Source organism: Hevea brasiliensis, chromosome 16 (genome assembly GCF_030052815.1).
Source record: "Hevea brasiliensis isolate MT/VB/25A 57/8 chromosome 16, ASM3005281v1, whole genome shotgun sequence".
Lineage (NCBI taxonomy): Eukaryota > Viridiplantae > Streptophyta > Magnoliopsida > Malpighiales > Euphorbiaceae > Hevea > Hevea brasiliensis.
Genome location: NC_079508.1, coordinates 62,940,297 through 62,961,194, shown reverse-complemented (window position 1 = coordinate 62,961,194; position 20,898 = coordinate 62,940,297). Strand labels below are relative to the sequence as shown.

The following is a 20,898-nucleotide window of genomic DNA, read 5'->3' as shown; positions in this document are numbered from 1 at the left end:
TAACTATTATTGCTAAATTAATTTATTCATGGAAAGTGCCAAAGGCAGATGCCATATGGATAAATTTCTCCATAATAGTCCACCCACAGTTTCACCCACCATCAATACACCCAAAAACCACCACTGAGCCCCCACACTGTTTGGCACTCTTCTTCTATATAAGCCCACCACAGCCACTCTGTTTCCTCACCTTCTGTCCTCCCAAACTCCAAGATTTAAAGAACCATCAAGACAAATTAATGGCTTGCTTTACGTCTTCTCCCGGAACAAATTGTTCTGCCAAGGTGACCAACAGCCCTGCTGAAGGATCTAAATCCATCGTTGCACCCACCAAATCAGTGTTGCCTTTCAAGCTTGCAACCCCATCTCTCACTGAGAATTCAAGACTCCTTCTTTCAAAGACTTCAAGCTTTAACAGCTTCTCTGTCACCAAGAGATCTTTCTCCTGCAGAAACCAAGCGGCCTCATCTGATGACACGAGACCCAGTAATTGATCTCTCTATGTATCTTTCAATTTCTGTTGTTTTCGAGTTGATTTTGTGACTGAACGAATTGGGTTTTGTGTTATTGATTTTGCAGGCAAGGTTCAAGAGCTGTATGTGTACGAGATCAATGAGAGAGATCGTGGGAGTCCAGCTTTTCTCCGCTTGAGCCAGAAACCTGTCAATTCTCTTGGTGATCTTGTTCCTTTTACCAACAAAGTAAGTTTCTGCATATCAGTTTCGTTTGTTTATCGAGAAAATCTCCACCATTCTGCTTTTTGGCTCACAAATCATCATCCCAAAAATATCAATTATGGATATTCCCTGTTCAAAGCTAAAAATTTGCGACTTTACTTCCAAACTTTTATTTTTTAATATCTCCTTTTTCGAAAAAGAGAAAATGTCTATTCAGTTTGTTTTATTATTTGGGGTGATTGTTTAGTCCTGAACGCCTGCTCCCTCTGTTATAAGATGTAGACCCATTACTTCTGTTTAGAAGTTATAGATCGATAAATTTTAAGTAATATTAGTATATTTTTATAACCGTTAGGGGTTGAAATCTTAATTAAAGTTAATTATATTAAAAAAATTATAGGCTAAGTTATTTTTATTTGACATGGACTTAAATATATATATATCGCTGACCTCATTTAATATAGGATTAAGACTTAATTTTATATTTACTTGTCAACTTTTATTGCATGGATGATTAAATTGTGATGCAAATAATGCTCTAATCATATCAAAATCTAGCAGAAATTTGTTAAATAGCATTTCACAATAAAATTAGATTGTGCATCATATGTGAGATTTTGAGCAATCGAATAGTTTAAGTGGAGTTACATCACTGATGATGATAATGATGTTCTTCTTTCTATTTGTTTAACTGTCAACAGGTTTACACGGGAGACCTGAAAAAACGTATAGGAATAACGGCAGGAATATGTGTGCTGATCCAAAACAAGCCAGAGAAGAATGGCGACCGTTACGAAGCCATATACAGCTTCTACTTCGGTGAGTACGGGCAGATATCGGTGCAGGGACCCTACTTGACCTACGAGGATACGTATCTGGCGGTGACAGGTGGATCGGGCATTTTTGAAGGGGTGTCTGGTCAAGTTAAGCTCCAACAGTTAGTATTTCCATTCAAGCTGTTCTATACCTTTTACTTGAAGGGGATTAAGGACTTGCCTGAGGAGCTGCTAGGCGATCCTGTTGACCCGAACCCTTCTGTAGAGCCGCACCCTGATGCTAAGGCTGCCCACCCACATGCTGCTATTGCTAATTTCACTGATTAATGAGTTAAGCATTTAGGGGAAAATGTTATAATAAAGCTTGCTGGTTTGTTTTGGGAATATCTGCATGGACGAATTTATTATGTATGAAATGAAATGTCGTTTTCCGTTGTTGTTTTCATGTATTGCTTTTGCATTGGTAAGCAATTGTCGTTTTGATAGTAAAATGTGTTAGTGGGCAGTTGACCGATGGCTGAGATGATGAAAAAGCACACAACCGGCGTAGTGGGGGCCAAATGTGGTGGTGAGTGATGGGCACTGGGCATCCGTGACTCTTTTTTTTTTTTTTTTTTTTTTTTGTGGGGGGTGGGGAATTGGGAGGCTTTATGAACATCTTAAAAATAAAAAGTAATTCTGTGGAAGAGGGAAAAGAAATTAAGGGGAAAAATAGATTTTTTTTTTATTTGGAAGTAAAGAAAATAAAAGAGGAAATACAATGGAAAAATTTTATGTGAGATTCCTAATTATATTTCTCTCTAATTTAAAGTTTTCCAAATAAAAGTTGAGAGTGCACAATTTTTTTTTTTAAAATAATGCTTAAAGTATCAAACAATATTAATTTATCAATGGATAAGAATGAGAGTTTCTCTCTTTTATTAATTAAATTTTTATTTTAGTATAAAATATTTTATAATTATTTATTTTAAATATATCATCTTTATATTAAAGAATACGTTTTTAAAATTGTTAAAGCGTATTTAAGATCTATTTTGACTTAGCTATTGCATGCAGCTATTCTGTATTAAATATTTAGTAAAATTTTACATAATTGCGGTTACTCGTTGGCAAAATAATTAAATAAGAGTCTCTCTTTCTGTATAATTTATTTATTTTTATTAAAATTAATATGTAATTATTAATTTATTACATCATATCATTTATTTTATTATTCTTATAAATATATAATTTTTATTTATTATATTATATTTACTTTCTTATTAAAATAAATAAATAAAAATAAAATAATATAAGAAAAATATAAATAACAGTATATATATATATATATATATATATATATATATATATATATATATAAATTGAAAAAAAAAATTTATATCAAAATAAAATATTTATAATTTTATAACTTTTTGAGCTAAGAGAATTTGGAGATTTATCAACTAAATAACAACTATTTATTTTTACCAAACGTATTTAAAGGATTTGTTGCATATGATACTTTCATTAGCTGTCCTTAACGTCTTAATGGTGGCCAAATGTGCTGGTGGAGTAATGGGCACTGGACATTCAATATTATTATTATTATTATTATTATTATTATTATTATTATTATTGGAAGGCTTTATTGATATTATTATTATTATTGAAAAGATTTTTTTTATTTATTAAAATTTGATTTATTATAAAATATTTTATGATGATTTATTCTAAAAATATCATATTCATGTGAAAGAAAATGTTTTTAAAACTATTAAAATTTCTGTTAAAATAAATTATTTATAAAAAAATAATTTAATTAAACTCTTTTATGATCATAGCAGTTTAATAAATTTTTTTTTTTTTTTCAGATTGACAGATAAAAAATAATCATAAAAAAAACATATATATATAATAAGATTACTGAATAGTTTCCCCCTCCTTCGCAAGTCAAAATGAAATTTCCCCCTCGTTCCTTCCTTCGCGTTATCGTTCCCATACTGGCTTTGAAAGCAGTTTGCAATAGCACCTTCAACTATGTATTCTTGTCCTTATTGCTGGCCCATATATGGGTGGCTTCGTCGTTCTTCTCAGTTTCTATATGCTCAAGAATATTAATTTTTTCACTACAGCTCAAGCTGTTTGCAACCAGAAGGGACTTTGGTTCGATTCAAAGTTTGGAGTTTTGGTGGATGCCAATCATGGGGTTTCAATAAAGATTGTTGGGTCTATTATTTTTTTTTTTTTTGGTCATTTATTCAGTTTCTAGTCGGAATGTTTGGGTTTTTGGATTGAAACCCATTGGTGATGGTGATCGCGATTCGGTTAAATTGATGACTTGTGCTGTCATTGAGTGTTTTCTGCCGGTTTGGTCCATTAGTTTTTCTTTTGGGAACTTGATTTTGGGGGAAGATGATGGAGTTAGGGTTTTCAGTTTGAGGCAGATAGTGAAAGGGAGTGTTAAGAGAGTTAAGAGGTCGAATTCAAATGGGAATTCGGATTTGAATGGAAAATTGGACAATAAAGGATTGAGATTGCCAAATGAGGTTATTGGAAGTAATCATCCGTTCATCACTGTGGTTCAACTGCTTGCATTAGTTTCTTGGATGTGAAGATTGATAAGCACTGTATTTCAGGTAAGCACAATGAATTTATTTTTAAGTTCTGCTTAGGGGCGTGCCGAAACCGAACCGATGACATTCTTTATTTTGATAAATTTTCGATTTTTCATTATCGATTGGTTATTTTTGTTTTTGGTAGCCGAATTAATTTAAATAACTGATTTTTTATTAATTAATATACCAATTATAATTTTATTAATAATATATTATTTATAATTTTTATTTGTGTGATTTTATAATAATAATATTAAATTATATTATTATTTTTATAAATAAAAAATTACAAATATATTTTTATTAATATTTTATTAAATAGTTAACAATATATATATTTCAAAATAACGGACTTAATAATTTTAGAATGATTAACAATTATGTCTGCTTATGTTGATCATCTGCAAAAACTGCCAATTTTTCTAGAGAACCTCGAAAGAGGGTAACTAGATATGATTGTGCAACCTTGTGTAATGGAACTTAGCAATTTAGGCTACTGCAATCCAATCACTTTTTATTATAATTCTGTCAATTTATATTATATTTTGGATTCAATTAATTTACTTTATGTTGCTTATGGATAGAAATGATATTGAATATAGGGATTTGGGTTCATTTTGTTTAAATTACTTGAACAAGGTTTGCAATACACAACTTGATCAGATTTCATGAGTTTGGGTGAAAAATTATTGAGAAAGATTTTTTTTTTTTTTTGGAGCTTAGGCCTTAAGCCACTGGACCAAGCCAGATTAGGCTTATTGCCAATGAATTTGAAATGCCTAGAAACGCATAATAGTCATTTAAGATTTAGTTGAATGATATTTATTTTCTCACGTTTACAACTCCAAATTTTCATTCAATTTTAAATTAAATTTTCTTTCCAATGGCAATCTTAGAGAAATCCCCACTGAAATTGAAGAACAATTGCTTCCAATTTACTTTGGCATGCATATATAAATGTGGTTTTAATTTTATTAAATTGTTAGACCTTCATGCAGTTAAGATTTTGCGTCCCTGCTAGGGGTTTAGGATTTGTAGGTGTATCAGTACTATTTTTGCCTGTTGACTTGATTCTGCCAGAATAGATTTAGTACTATTTAGCTTGGACCTTCTAAGGTTGACATGTCAATCTCTCTGTTTACATTGCACTCAGATAAATAAAAAAAAAAATTAAAAAAAAAAAGAGGATTAAGTTTTTTTTTTTTTTTTTTTTTTTTTTTTTTTTTTTTTTTTTTAAAGACCTTGCTCACAGATTCATGAATAATTGTTATGATGTTGGCTTGGAGTTTCAACAAGAAGCTGATAAATCTACGCCCACAGCAGATGGGTTTTGAATGCAGAAAACTAATGATAGATTAATAGAATCTCCACTTTAGTGTCAATTAATCTACTTATATATGTGGACTTGTCAGTTTCTCTTGTTAATGGGAATATTCATATGTGAATTTGCTAGGTTTTTTTTTTTTTTTTTCTTTGTAGTGGGAGTGAAACAATCCAGACTAAGGTCTTGATATGTCATTAGAAATGTAAACTGAATGAGTTCCAATTGTTGGAGAAATAAAGGAGATAGTAATAAATTAAAGGATTCCAAGTTCATAGGCTGTAAAGAGCCAATATTCACCTCTAATTTTTACGTTTAAAATTTAGTAATTAACTTTCCATTCTCTCCCTCTTCCTGTCTCTCTTTCTCTCTTGTCTGTTTTATCCACTTTGAAATCTTAATTTTGTTCTTGCTAATAATGAAGTGGTTGGTGACTGGCTGAATTTGTTGATCAGTACAATTTTATCTTGTAGGGCATTTGACAAATGATATGAGACTATGTTAACAAAATTCACCTGTATTGTTTGATGTATTCTCAAATTACATGTCCAAAATTTTTTCCTTCATTGCAGTTTGCTCTGACAGATTGTGTTTAGGCATTTCTTTTTGACCAGGAAATGGAACTCATATTAAGCAAGGTGCTGTCCTTTGGTATAATGCATAAGGATGCCTCTAGAGTCTAGACGGTAAATTACTGATTATTAGAAACATATATGTCTCGGATTAAGGGCTGCCTCTTCTGTTGTGATGACCATAGAATCTTTTGTTATTTGTGTAGTAGTTGTGCTCAATAATTTTGTGGTATGAAGATGCATAAAAATGCTGAGTGGTCACTGGCTTGTTGAGCCATTATGCCTTTCAAATTGCAGTAAAACTAAAGTCTGTAAGACGTAGTCAAGGTTCTGGTGAAGGGGCTGCATGTCTTGTGGCCTTTAAGAGCAAGGAGGTTGAGGGCTCAAATTCAACTGCCAAGTTTCCATCCTGGCACTGTTCCCAAAAAGTTTTATGATTTTGGATTCTACCGGAGACTCACATATCTTGTGTCTGTCTTACCCTGTTGGTGGATCAAATATCAGATCTCACATTATGCATTTGCCTGACAGAATGAAAATGCAAAAGCTGGCCATTCTTCCTGATATTTCTTCAAGCAGTTCTTATTCCCTCAATGTAAATCTTTCACTTGCTTACGTATTAAATAATGGTGTGATCAAGGCCTATCTTGTTGCATATTTAGCAAAATGTTTTAGGACTTGCCCAATCTGTGTGTTAGGCTTCTGGGTGTCATTGATTGAGAAAGAAAATGGCAATGAAGCTTCATGTCAAGTTAAATAAAAATGAATTTTCAGATTAGCAAATGGAAGCTTTCAAGTTACTTGATTATGCTGCCACATTTAATGCTGTTTTAACTTCTGCCCTTGGAAAAAGCATGTGTTGTCATTAATTGAATTAACCTGCCATGATACCATCATTATGCCGAAATTCAGACTTTCTGGATATCAGATGGATTCCATTCGGTGCACATGATAACAGCTTCTGAAATGGATTCTGTTATTAAAAATGATGGAGATGAGAGTCAGGAAAAATTGTTTCAAATCTCAGGTCTCATTGAGCTCCCTTCTTCTTTTGCTGCTTCAATTTATTATAAATCATAACTTTGTGTTCTGTTGCTTTGTCATCATTGAACAACACTTGCACATCACCATCTACCATATGAAATTTTGTCCAATGTACACTTTGCAACTTTTTCCACTTTTTCCCCATGAATGTTTAGTGATTTGTATTCTGGCATAAATTCTGTTTTTCTTTCTTTCTTTCTTTCTTTCACTAGTTATTCAAGCAATTTTTGCTGGTGAAAGGATACATGATCTTGTTACATTGGCTGCAACTGCTTTTCTGATTCTTGGACAAGGTAATCTTTATCTTTCTTCATTCTAGATGTAAGGATATATTTACTTCTTAAAAGAATCAATCAAGGAATATGGAAAGGAAAAACTGAATGAAGTATAATGTTATTTTGTGCCTTGTGATTGATAACCTAACACAGTAGTAGTTTACCTCATACTCTTTGATAGCAATTTAGAGTCATTAGATTCAAAAAATTGCCTAAAAAGATTATATATTTTATTCATGTACAACTACTGAAGTATTATTTAAATTTCTGTTGGCCCACATTGCCACATTGGTTTGTCCAAATGATGAATAGACTGGAAAGATAAAAAGCTTTTCTGACATGTAATTCATTTTTTTGGAAACTAAAAGTAACTGGATGAAATTTATTATTTTTTTTCCTTCATTGCTTAAGACCACTTTATTGTATCTAAAATTCTCTTGACGATGTTTTTACATGTTAAGCAGGAAATGTATATGCCTGTGCAATTCGCTGAAGTTACTTGGAGTATCTCTTCATTAACGTTGAGAATTTAATATTTCATTTATCATCGCAAACATAAATCTTGGTTCCTTGGTTCCGTATTTTAATAATCTTAGTCTCGTGGGAAGTCTATGTTAGGGTCGTATTAGATGATATATGGATTCCTGGATCAATGTTCTCACTCGGGGAGTACTTTTGAACTGTTTCATTTAAAAAAAAAAAAGGTAAATTTCTATTAAATGTATAATCAAAGCTCTCACACGGTGAGTATTTTTGAACCATTTTCATTTAATAGCGATGAGATCTGAGTCATATATCCTGAATTTCACTTGACCATATCTGTCTAATTATCATGGTATTTATTGTCCTTATGTTGCTGAATTCATAAGCTGCTGTTATTTTAACTCGTAGTGGTGCAAGAGACCTGGAGAACACTGAGCTCTTGAAGGTATGCAATCATAACTTTTCTTTTCAGTTATATTTGTCGTAACTTAAATGTATGAACTACTTAAAAAAGCAAGGGAAAAAAAAGTGATTGAAGGAAATTCCTTACAATCTTGTTTTAAAGCTCGAACAGCTTTTTACAAGAACAATTTATTTGCTTTTAAGCCTAAAAATTTCTATGGCCTGATACCTCATTTAAAAGCCAGTTACACCATTGCTGCCCTGTGCACAAACTAACTTTGAGTTGGCATATATTTTAGAATGTGACATTTGTTAATTCCTTCTTAACAAGTGAAGTGCAAAAAAGTTTTTGCCTTTCTTTAATTATTTTTTAACTGGGTCACTGGGTCACTGCATAAAATAACCGTTCTTAGTATTGGTTGTTGAGAGCTGGGCAAGTCTATTCAACAACTTGAAGCCACTTGTACTGTACAGCCAGCTTCCATGAGTTGAAGAACATTTGCTGGCCCTTGCATGCAGAATTCACTTTATGTCTCATTTTACTGATTAGAGGACCCAACCAGCTGTGAAGGTCAGGAAGATGTGACAAGTTGAATGGATTTAGTGTTGCGAGACACAGGATTCTGTTGTTTAACTGTCAACATGAGGGTTTATTGCAAACATGCACATGTAGCTTGGTTTGTTTAATTTTAAAATAATAAATTAATTAAAAAATGCATTCAATTAATTATTAGTACATTTCTTTATACATATGAAAAGTAATTTCTCAGTTTCTTTTAAACAATAATATCTTACCAACCCAAAAGGCCAAAATTATGTTAAAATTAATTTATGCTTAGATTAATTAAATAATGATTTAGGGACATTATTAGATTATTCTACTTAAGTTGTAGGTATTATTTTGTTCCCGAATATATATATATTATTTGTGCTAGTCTATTGCTGTTAATATTTTTCTTTTAAAATCTTCCTAATTTTCGTGTTCATATTTTTGAAACTCTAGATTAATTAAAAATTTTTGAGACTGTTTTTGTCATTGCTCACAAATATAGTAGTTATAGAATTTTATTTATTTATTTTTTTAAATTATTATTGAAGTTGGCTTTTATTATAGTAATAAATAATATGCAAATCACAATTTTTTTTATTTTAATTTGTTGGTGGGGTTATTATTGTCTTGTGGAACATTACTTCTTAAAAAAAGAAAAAAAAAAAAAACTACTCATTTTCCAAGAAGTTGCAATCAATTAAACGCACATTTCCTTTTAGAAAAAATCATTTAAATTCTATTATTTGAAAATAACATTCTAATAATTTCAAAATAATATATAGCTTTCAACCAAATAAGCATAATCATTGTTGAAAATGATAAAACACAGAAGCTGGCTGAAAAAGGAGTCCAAGTCTAGTTAGGTTTGTAAAACAATCAATTTCAAAAAAAAAAAAAAAGTTATTTGGAGATAGGGTACAGAATTTTGACATTTTACCCATGAATTGTAATATTTGATTTTTTTTAATTTATTAACAAATTTTGAAATTTATTAATATTTACTACAACTCAGCTCAACTAAGCCTTTATCTCCAAAAATTTAGAGTCGACTATATAAATTCATTTTTTCCACTCTAAATGATTTTGAGTTAAATCCTCATAAATTTATTAATATTTACTAATAGACTTAAAATGTAAAAAGCATTATCAATGAAATTCACTGCAATGTACTTAAATTTACCAATCAATTTTATAAGATTTATCAACAGTACACTCAAAAGATCTTGTAGTGTTAGGCATGAAAATTAGGGGTGGACGGATGATTGGTTTGATTTTAAACCAAATTAAATCGATAAAATTAAAAAATTTATCGACCAAATCAAACCATAATATTAAATTAGCCAAACTGAATTCGGTTAGGTTTAATCTGTTTTGGGTCAATTTAATGCTACTGTAAAATTCATTTGTTTGAAAATAATTTTAAATAGTATTTGGAATATAATTGAATTGAATAAATCTCAATTGCCACATCATTATCATAATTAAGAGATGGTAATTAAGCTACCAATACCATCAGCCCATCATAATAATTGGAGAATTCATAAAGAAGAGAGGAGAGAATGACAAAATCAAATCGGTTTAATTTGATTTTTCGGTCCAGAATTAAAACTTTACAGAATAAACGAAGCAGAAGAGAGAGGGACCAAAAAAAAAAATCACTACTGGCAAACCTCACATATATCATCACTGCCAATTGAAACCTACATTGCATACAAATCAGACAAAACTGATGGCCACGATAGCCCTCAGAAGGGACCCACCCCACAATAAGAGGAGCACCTTCTTTGATATCTTTCGCTCATTTTCATGTAGATGTTGACAATCACAAGACTTGCACATGCACATGCTCATGATCATGCTCATGCACACCCACAGCCACATTCCCTTGTGGACCTCTTTAAATTTTTTTTCTTTTCCTTCTCTAACTTCCAAACAATCCCCCATTTGAAAACTGCCCTTCACTGATTTCTAGTTATTTCTGCCACAACCAGCCTTTAAGCTCCATGTCCTCAGTGTCTGATAACCTATTTATCCACCCCAGCACTCGTGTAGGTACATAACAATGATGGTGGTGGCAAGATAATGAGATGGTGGTAATAACGAGATAATAGTGACAATGCTGCTCATAGACGTTAGGGAAGTTCATGGTTGACATAATCTATTCCAAAATTTAATTTTTAATGTGTTAGACTTATTAAATTTGAATTCGACTTAATGAAATAGATCGAATTTAGTGACAGATCAACCTATCTAACATCAGTTTAAGTTTGATCTCTTTTCAGTTCATGGAGACTAGTAAGATCATCTAGCTAACTTATAGCCCGGATGATGATGAATTAGTTAACATGAATATAGCATGATGTAGGGGTGAGCATTTGGTTCAAATCGAATCAAACCGAATTAAATTATAAAAATCAAACCGTAATTTTAAAAATCGAACCAAATCGAAATGGGTGAAAAATTGAATCGAACCGAATCAAACCGTTCTATTTCGATTCGGTTTGGTTTAAATTGATCGGTTTGATTTTTTATTGATTTTTAAATTTAGACTTGATTTTTAAGTTATTTGGTCTAATTTTAACTTTAGTTTGAACCTAATAACTATTAATCAATGAAATTAAACAATTAATATATATATAATTAAATATAATTTATAAATTTTTCATAAAAATAAATCAATTCAAAGATCAATTCGATTTGATTTAATTTGATTTGACTATATAAATTAATATTCAGTTCGGTTCGGTTTAATAATTTTTTTTTCTCTTCAAAATTGAACCGAACAAAATAACCGAAATTTTTATAATTTAATACCAAATCGATTTAATTTTAAAATCAAACCGATTAAACCGAATTGACTCGGTTCAGTTTGATTTTTCGATTTGAACTGAATTCCGCTTAGCCCTAGCATGATGTTAGCTCAGTAAGACCAAGCTCGGAGTGACGTGGCTTGAAGACAAAAGCCGTTGAAAATAGTAAACATGATCCTCGTCGAAAATTGCACAGATCTAAATTAGCCAACAAAATCTTGAAATTAAGGCTAACAATCTTCTATAATAGTATAAATAGGACTCAAGCATTTACTCAGATACGATTTCACTCTCTAAATATTTCCATCACCTCTCATCGTTCAATATACTATCTAATTTGAGCATCAGAGTAACTGTAATTATGCCACAAACTTTATTTATTTATTTTTTTTATAGTATCAGGCAACTAATGATTCAGCAATAAACATCCAATAACTCAAGAATTCACGACAGCATCGTTATCACTGGTGATGAAGTTCACTAATAGGAGAAATTTTAAAATATAATCATTGTATGCACAGTAACTATATTGTTACTCCTAATCTTAATGAGTTTTATATGAGTTTTATTTCAATTACCGATGAAAATAAATGTTTATTGTGTATGTAAAAATTGCATAAAAAAATTATATTGTTTAAAAATCAAACATTTCTTGCTTTATGTAAAATGCAAAATTTTTATTTTTTTTTAAAATCATTTTCAATATGGGAATAATTAATTAAATAAACAATGGTTTATGATGTGAAGAATGTTAGATCAGTTGTGAGAAATGAGACACATTTAGCCCTTAGGAAAAAATAAAACTGAAAATGAGACTGAAGATTGTCCCTCTCTCTCTAGCTTGAGAAAACTAAAAGTACTTTCCATCCCAATCCCTTTCAATAAGTATATTATTGATCATAGGTTTAGATGCTACCCATGAAAGCCTGCAATAATTGCTTGAGTTTTTATTCTTTATTTTTCAACTTTATTTGTTATTGCATTTAATTTTCAATTTCAAGACAAAACTAATTAAGAATTCCATAAATTTATGAATAAATAAGTTTCTAAATTAGATAATTTTTTAAGATCATCATTAATAACTATTCTATTAATATTATTAAATAAGTTTTCAATATTATTTCAAAAGCCAAATATTAATTTTTTTTTAATGAAGAACTATAAATTACAAAAACAGAGATTACATACATATAAACCATGGAATCAACAACTAATTTTAATTTCATGCTTTTTTTTTCCCTTTATAAATTCTATATGGACTTAAAAATAATAAAATTAAAAATTGAGATTTATCTCAATTCTCAACTAAATCTCAGATAATAATAAACCAATTATAATTTTTTAAAAAAAAATTGGGGTTTTTTTTTTTTAAAATTTGGTAAAAATGAATTTGAGACTTTGGTTAAATGGTGGGAGGAGGAGAACTACCATCATATGCTGTCATGCTGATATTGGAAAAAGTAAATTAGAATATTTGTTTGTTTTTACAGAGCTATATAAAAGGCGAGAAGTGATAAGCAAAATGTTGATTCATGGCTAATTCCACAATGGAACAATCACCCTATGGCTCTCGACGACGAGAGGAACCCGATTTCAATCTCAGAGAATGGGCTTTGAGGGCTCAAATCAGTCGCGAGAACACCAAATCAAGAAGGTTTTCCGGATCACATATTAGAAGTAGTTTCCGAGAAGATGCAAGGTCTTTTAGATCAAGCATTACCATCTCTAGCACTGCCTCATCTCCTGGTTACTCTATCAAAGGTTTCTTACTTTCTTTATATATTTATATAAACATGTCATTCTCTGTTCTTCCTTTTTATTTTCCATTTCTCAATCAAAACCAACTTTTGTGGTACTTGTGCTTTTCTCAGAAGAAATTGACCCTTCAACATACTCCTTCACTGCCGCTCTCAAGGGTGAGTCTCCATGTTTATAACAATTAATTAATTACAATTTTAGAGCTTAAATCTTTGTATATAATGGTGGTTCTTTTCGAAGTTTATTCCCTTTTATATGTGCAGCATTGCAGGCAAAAGCAGGTTATAACAGCTGGGAATGCTCATCACCTGATGGGTTTGCTTTAAATTCAAAGTGGAATGAGGCAGAGAAGTATATATGTAACCCACTTTCAGGAGAGGTACCAATGGAATGTTTATCAGCAAAAACACTTAGTGGGAGATCATTTCGTAAATCAGCAAATAGACTAACAATGTCTGCACCTCTTGTTTACTCTTCCCATTCGAAGAAAGTCCACACAAAGCCTTCCATGGCTATACCAGATGATGGTGTTCATTTTCCACCTCAAGGTTCTACCCTCTTTTCATTCCTTGTGTTTGTTTTCTGCTTTATGTATAAATTGATTAAGCTTGTCTGCGCAGAAAAGAAAATGGAGGGCATGACTAGAGATGTTGGGACTCAAAGCACACCACCTGACCTTAGTTCAAGTAGCCCTAGCCCTGCCTCTACTCCTATTATAGAGAGATCTTTGAAGATATGTGAAGGAGGTGGACATTCGCCTAATAGTAATGGAAAGTTGAAAGCTGAAGGGAAGGTATGAAACTGTTCTTTCTTTTTTTTTTTTTTTTTTTTTAAGTACTTTCATTTATTGCAGTATAACATGCTAGTTAAGGGTCAATTAAACTTAGCCTTTTTAGTAAACGGAATTAAATAAACTAACAAACTCGAACAGTCTCTTAATTGGTCTAGTTCAAACTTAGGATTATAGATGCTTCTCTCTCTCTCTCTCTCCCTTTCACACTTCTACGTCTATGATCTTATTTTCTTTGTTCACTGTGACTAGCTAGATTTTCTTCTGAATTCATGACAGACATTATGAATATATGCCACCATTCCCCTTCAGGGTAAGTTTTTGTTTAGGATTTAGCCTAGGCATTCCTTTAAGAAACCGATTGAACAGAGCCTATATCTAAATAATCATAATTGAAGAAGTTAGATAGTACTACAAGCATTAGAAATTTAGGATTGGTGTGATATAATTAATTAAGTACTGATCTTTGCTTAATCCTTCCTTCCTCTAGCTGGGGATCATTCATAACATAAGTTTCCGGGCACTTGCACAAGGGAACGCAAGAACCAAAAAGTGAAGCTCAAAAATATTTGCCATTTTCTTCTTTTTATTTTTCATAAAGCTGCTTGGACCTTGTCTTGATGCATTTATGTCTTGCACATCTCTCTCTCTCTCCCTTGCTGATTGGCGGGTCTCTCGAGATGGAATAAATGATATATAGGATTGCCTGATTGATATCGGATAATTACTCAGTACCCTTTCAAGGTGGGGATATCGGATAATTACTCAGTACCCTTTCAAGGTGGGGGACTATAATATAGTAGATTGGCCCCAGTTGTGGCTATAAGCATATATGTTCCATATCAAGAATAAGATGTTTTCACACGACAAAAGTTGTCCATACAAATAATTTATCTGTGCCTTATCAATGTGGGGGACTAAAAGATGATAATTGGTCCCTCTAACAAAATGATGGGTCTGCGTGCTCCCCAACTGTACATCCTCTCATGTTATCCCCTCAAGTAGCCTGCTTTTCGAGTACAAAAATTCATTTCTCTTCATCTATGTTTCTCAGCAATATTTTTCTGACAGGAAAAACTTTCTTTTTTCCTTTTTCCCTTTCTTTTTCAGAAGCTGAAGTAAAAACTAAGAGCAATATAAAGACATAACCCCTTTTGGGAATTCAAATCAACTGGCCGCATCAAAACTATCAACTTTTTACCGTTCCAATAGTTCTTTTTCTTGATTCACTTATGTTTTCTTTATTTCTCTCCTCTTTGTTTTATTCGGTGCCACACTGTCAATTCCTCTCGCTCTCTTCATTGTTTATTTCTTTGTGGTCCTTAATGAAAGCTGCAAGTCACTGCCTCTTTCAGTTTCTTTCTTTCTTTTCTGTTATCGGATAAAATAGCCATGTGTCCTTGTGACAAAATAGTGGTAACAAAATCCACACGATTGCACGCACTTACCATTCACTGTAGAGGGGAGGGTACATTTTTGTACCTTCTATTGAGAAAAATGAGACACCTCTGTTACATAGTCTCGGAAATCTTGAGCAACTCTGCTATTGTTACTCCAATTCATCATATTCTGAACTGAGAAAATAGTCTTCAGGCACTTGAAGGCTTGAACCACATTGGCCTTCAAAAAATTAGAACCGGTACTACATAAAATTATCCATTAGAAGAATTGTTTCTGCAAAGAGTTTATATGGCACTAATCTAGCAAAAGCCTAATTGAAAAGGATATCCCTATACAAAATAAAAGCACAAAGAAAATATAGCAGATAACTATAAGAACCAGTTTTTGGTGGCTGAGACATAATCCAAATAGTTGTCAACTCTAATCGAAAAGTATTTTAATTTATGCTCAAGTCACCCCCTTTTCAATCAACAAGTTGGGTGAAAAGAAATTAAAAGTGCGTTGTCCCTGTCAAGAAAGCACTCAATTTAACGCTCCCAGATTGAAGTGCAAATAACCACAATTCCACTTTACCATGTGTTTAAATTCTAGAGCTTTTGATATATGAGATTTTGATACCATCAACAAGTTACTCAAACTAAAAATTTAAGATTATAGATGAAAGCCCTAAAAACTTGAAGTGCTATGAAATAGCTTCTGCAAGTGCATGAGTCAATGTAGTATAGATTTAAAAATATCGTTCCCATAGGGAATTATACTCAAATTGGAATTAAAGAAATAAGCTAGCTAGTTAGAATATCAAAATTTAAAGATATTGAAAATGAAAATGAAAATAAAACTAATATTTGAGGAATTTAAAGTAAATCAAATAATTAATTAAACTAATTGAACTAAATGACTAAAACTTAAGATGAAATTACTAATTATAAATTTGGAATGATTTAAATCTAACTTCAATAAGAATTAAAGTGATTCTAGAGATAGGATTTTATCAATATTGCTTGTATGTGGTTTATCCCTAATTTAGCAAAACACATGAGATTTGCAATTTTTAAAGGAAATCAATTCTTGGTTCTTTGAAACCTCTCTCAAGCATTTCAAAGTTGATTTTCTCAAATCAAACCATATTTTCACGGTATTTCAAACCTGATAAAAACTCATTTAAAGCTATAATTGATTATAAAAGTCTTCTTAATTTTCTTAGCTTATTTCTAACACTAAGAAAACTAAGTTTATTGCAAGATTATCTATTCTAAATATTCACTTTTCAGTTCATCTGTAAAAGATTAAAACTTAACTTAATGAGGACCCTTTCATCAAGTAAGATAATAAGCTCACAAGTAATAAATAAAAAATTCAGCAAATCTCATTTAAATACCCATTTAAAGCTCTAATTGATTATAAAAGTCATCTTAATCTTTTTAGCTTATTTTTAACACCAAGAAAGCTAAGTTTATTGCAAGATTATCTATTCTAAGCATTTACTTTTTAGTCTATCTATAAAAGATTAAAACTTAACTTCATAAGGGCCCTTTCATCAAGCAAGATAATAAGCTCACAAGTAATAAATAAAAAATGTAATAAATCTCATTTAAATAGCTAAATTAGTTAAAAAAAACAACAATACAATGCAATATTTACATTCCTATCCCTAGAATCACAAAGCTCAACTCACAAATCATAGTTCGAAGACAAATCCAAGTAGGGAAATGAAGAAGAAATAAAAATTTAAGTTAAGGGAAAGAAAAAGTCAGTAAAAATGGTGAAAAATCAGCTGCTGGAACGTTAGAGAAGACGTCCTTTTCAGTTGCTGCAACCCGATCCAAGATGCTCCTCTCTCTTCCTTACATTCTAGCAAAAATCCTTAGTTTTCTCCTTAGGGTAAGAATGAGAAAAAGATGCTTTTATATCCCTCATGGGTCTACCCTAAAAATGGGTTAAAAGACCAAAAATTCTAGAGAAAAGATAATATATTATGTCAGAGGAGAAAGATTGACACGTTAGCATTTTTCATTAAAACGACACAAACTGAATCAAGTTGTATTGCGCTTGTGTTGCAAGTTGTGTAACTTTCTAGAAAAATTTTGAAATTCATCAAGTGCATTAACACAAGCTAAATGAGATTATGTCTAAGCTTGTGCAGCTTTCGGCCTAAGATTGCTAATTGCGACACAACCTGAGACATAAGTTACACAAGTTGTGTCATAGATTGTGCAACTTTCTGTTTCTTTAAAACCCAACTTCAAATTTTTCTCTTTAAAACTTTGAAATTCAGCTCTGATTTCTTCCAAATAGCTGCTCTGATTAAAATATCACCAAAATTTTTCATATTTTAATCCACAAAATCAATAGATTCCATAAATTAGACTAAGAAGCGTAAAAAGATAAAATTAGCTAAATCAATGCTAATATCTACTACAAAAGCTATAAACAAGAATAAATTAATTATAAAATTATACATAAATAATGATATAAAATGCATGCATCAGCCCTAAAAATAGTTTTATATCTCAAACAACCCCTTGAATGAAATTGAAATTGCATGATTCAAGTATCATATCTTATTCTGATATAAAGTTAGCATATTTAACTTGTTAAACAAAATTTTTTTCATCTCAGCTAAACTCGCTCTCTTTCACCATTAGGTGAATATTTCAATAATTTACTGTACACCTGTATCATAACGCGGTCAAAATTTTTCCCTTTTTCCTTCCCTTGAATCAAGTAGAAAAAATGATCCTGCAGAGAATTCTGTATTTACATACTTTATATAGTGAAAAAGGATGCAATAATTGAGAACAAGTCATATTTAGTGTTTCAATAATTATGCTAAATCACGATATATATATATGTTTGCTAATAATTAAACCCTATTGTCATTATATTGGGTTTACTATTTCAGTAATATTCCATTGTTATTGGTTTGTTAATAATGGTTTTTGTGTTAAAAATTTCAATTTATAATAAATAAATAATGAAAAAGACGATGCATGTTTATTTTTTCATTCCAACAAACATTGAAGAGTCCAAATTAAACACTTGAAAAAAAGGAATGAAAATGAAAGAAAGCAAGCAAAAGATTCTTGTTATTTATAGAAAGAAAATTTCAATGAAGTGACTAAACATTCCCAAATTTAACAAAATAATAAGAAAATGTATAAAATTCAGAAAAGCACAAGCGATGGGAATAATTAATGTGACACAATGATGTGAATGGCAGGTGGAAGAAGAGAAAGAAACAAGAAGAGTAAAAGAGGAAGGAGAAGAAGAAGAAGAAACAAAAGGAGAAAGCGAAAAAGAGGATAGGAAGAAAGAGGAAAACGAGCAAATGTGGAGGTGCAGCAGCAGCATGCAAGGTGGGTGCTTGTCATGGATGAGAAAAAGGCAGAGAGAGAAACACAAACCAAGAAAGGGAAATATCTTTCTCCTTAATCTTGAAGGATGCCAACAAAAAATGAAAGAGAAATATTTGGAGGGTTTTCGAGATTCCTTCTCTCCCGCAAACAGAAAGAAAGAAAGAGAGAGAAATTTTGGCATGCATGCATGGACTTGTGCCTGTGGTCGTGAAAATGAGGGAATCATGGATGGACGGAGGTGAAAGATGGTGGCATATTCCAATGGTGGTGCTGATTATTTCTGTATTATTGCTTACTTTTTTTATTTTGGGTAATAGTAGCAAGTGATGTTACGTTTTGTTTTGTTCCTCTGCTATGGTGGAAATTGGTTGACAGCTTTTGGGTTCACGTGGGAGCTTTTGTTTGTGGTTTTAGAATGGAAAGGTTCTTCTCTCTCATACACTGATATTCAGATGCCATAATTTCATTTCGGTAAAATAATAAATCTTGGATAAATTGTTTAGCTATCACATATATTTTATTCAGTTTAAAAATCAACTTCTCATCAGCAGCAGACACAGCAAGACAATGAAAAGGAGATGCTTGAAGTTGAAGGTCATTTATCTCATGTGTTGAGCATCTTCGAGAAGACCATTAATGGAGCTAGTAATTAGAATTATCAATTATCATGTGTAGAAACCGTATAATTAATTAACTACTGCTGCCAATCTCTCTAAACTATAGAAATAGAATTTTTCTCCATCTGTTTCTCTTGTTCTAAGGGCTTTGTCCCTCGTTTTTTTGCTGGCAAGCGGCCTCCCTGCTTCTCAAGAGCAAGGGGTCTCCTCCACCCAAGAGTGAGTTCTCCTTCATCCTTTTTGGATGGATAGGGTTTTGGTTTGCAGATCCAAAGCTTTTATTGGCAGGAACTTTGATCGACTTATGCAGCCTTGAATCGTCGACTATGAGTGTATACTCCTGGTTTTTATGGTGGAGATGGGAGCTTCTCTATTGGTGGGTGCCACTATTTCTTGCATGACACCGGAGACATTATTGCAAAGTGCTGGTGGTTCACGGGATGCGATCTAGAGGTTAGTCCAGAAGGCGCTAGTGGTACGCCAAAAAACCCACCGCCCATATCCTCTGCCTAATTTGGTCATCAATGTGAGTTTCTATGGTTTCTTCGTATGTGAGAGTTACAGGGCTCTAGAGTTGTGCTCTGGTGGAATTCTTAGAAAAAAGGTTCCCAAGGTTTATAATGCTGGCCTTCCATCTGAGATTGTGGCTGCCCCTTCCGGCTAAAGCAGATTGAAAGCCATCAAAATACTCTCTTTTCTCCCGAGTCCCTATGATTCCATGTTGCTATGATCTTGTGCTTCAATTGGTTTGTGTTGAACTTCGTTTTTTTTTCTGATTCTCGTTGATGTGGCTGGGGATGAAAGACTACCGGCAAAGATGCTGAAGATTCTGGGAGAGGCTGGTCCTCCATGCAGTGCTCGTGCTTAGCTCATCTAGGCTATTGAGTCCGGGTTGCAAGCAACCCTTTTAGAATTTCTGTTGGGTTATGCTTGTATGGGTTATGGTGTCTTTAGCTAGGTTTGTGTTTAGACCATGGGTTCAGATCTCTAAACCTGTTTTATTGCATTATAGGTCTTTTACCATATTATACTTCAAATCCTGCTTTTTATAACTAAATTTATCTATCCAAAAAAAAAAATCGCCAACTAGCCGTCAATATGCATTTGATGTTCTTATTTTTCACCTTCTTTCCTAATTTCCTTTTTTTTTTCTCGGAAAAAAAAGCTATTAGATCACTGTTTTCTTAGAAAAGGATGCATTTCATAATATATATATATATATATATATATATATATATATATATATATATATATATTATATATCTCGACTTGAAGCTCCAAGTTACGCTAAAAAAAGAAAATTATTGTAATGTGTTTGACTTAAATATTTATTTTTAATTTAAAATAATTTTTTTAATTTAAAAATTAATTTAAAATAAATAATTATTTATTTAATAAAATTGTTTAAAATAAAGTTTTAAATAATTTAAATATTTAAAAATAACTTAATTTATCAAAATTATATAATTGGG

The 20,898-nt window shown here is 31.6% G+C and overlaps 2 protein-coding genes and 1 long non-coding RNA gene across 5 annotated transcripts; all 3 read left to right on the top strand.

Moving 5' to 3' along the window:
• The first annotated feature begins 111 nt into the window (after window positions 1–111).
• Window positions 112–1,902, top strand: LOC110643837 (allene oxide cyclase, chloroplastic). The gene is made up of 3 exons (XM_021796346.2): window positions 112–486; window positions 580–701; window positions 1,379–1,902. The coding sequence occupies exons 1-3, from the start codon at window positions 240–242 to the stop codon at window positions 1,778–1,780; spliced, it is 771 nt and encodes a 256-aa protein (XP_021652038.2). The 5' UTR covers window positions 112–239; the 3' UTR covers window positions 1,781–1,902.
• Window positions 1,903–3,375: 1,473 nt separating this feature from the next.
• LOC110643855 (uncharacterized) lies at window positions 3,376–8,877 on the top strand. 2 transcript variants are annotated; one of them, XR_002492719.2, is made up of 3 exons: window positions 3,376–4,068; window positions 5,965–6,054; window positions 6,147–8,877. It is a non-coding gene; the product is annotated as an uncharacterized LOC110643855 (long non-coding RNA). The 2 variants fall into 2 exon arrangements; XR_009144819.1 differs by lacking the exon at window positions 3,376–4,068 and having other exon boundaries at window positions 5,268–6,054.
• A 4,076-nt stretch (window positions 8,878–12,953) lies between these two features.
• On the top strand, window positions 12,954–20,405 carry LOC110643853 (uncharacterized). Of its 2 annotated transcripts, none has more exons than XM_021796366.2 (5): window positions 12,954–13,265; window positions 13,376–13,420; window positions 13,526–13,810; window positions 13,883–14,055; window positions 18,674–20,405. In XM_021796366.2, exons 1-5 carry the CDS (start codon window positions 13,037–13,039, stop codon window positions 19,049–19,051), a joined length of 1,110 nt encoding a protein of 369 aa, XP_021652058.2. In that variant the 5' UTR covers window positions 12,954–13,036; the 3' UTR covers window positions 19,052–20,405. The 2 variants fall into 2 exon arrangements, with proteins under 2 accessions (XP_021652058.2, XP_021652060.1); XM_021796368.2 differs by lacking the exon at window positions 18,674–20,405 and adding an exon at window positions 15,163–16,231.
• Window positions 20,406–20,898: the final 493 nt, after the last annotated feature.

Bases quoted from the DNA above. Each gene is read 5' to 3' on its own strand.
- LOC110643837 (XM_021796346.2), top strand. From the start codon at position 240: ATGGCTTGCTTTACGTCTTCTCCCGGAACAAATTGTTCTGCCAAGGTG. The intron at 487-579 runs GTAATTGATCTC...TTGATTTTGCAG, and splicing joins ATCTGATGACACGAGACCCA to GCAAGGTTCAAGAGCTGTAT. The intron at 702-1,378 runs GTAAGTTTCTGC...AACTGTCAACAG, and splicing joins TTGTTCCTTTTACCAACAAA to GTTTACACGGGAGACCTGAA.
- LOC110643853 (XM_021796366.2), top strand. From the start codon at position 13,037: ATGGCTAATTCCACAATGGAACAATCACCCTATGGCTCTCGACGACGA. The intron at 13,421-13,525 runs GTGAGTCTCCAT...TTATATGTGCAG, and splicing joins CTTCACTGCCGCTCTCAAGG to CATTGCAGGCAAAAGCAGGT. The intron at 14,056-18,673 runs GTATGAAACTGT...TGTGAATGGCAG, and splicing joins AGTTGAAAGCTGAAGGGAAG to GTGGAAGAAGAGAAAGAAAC.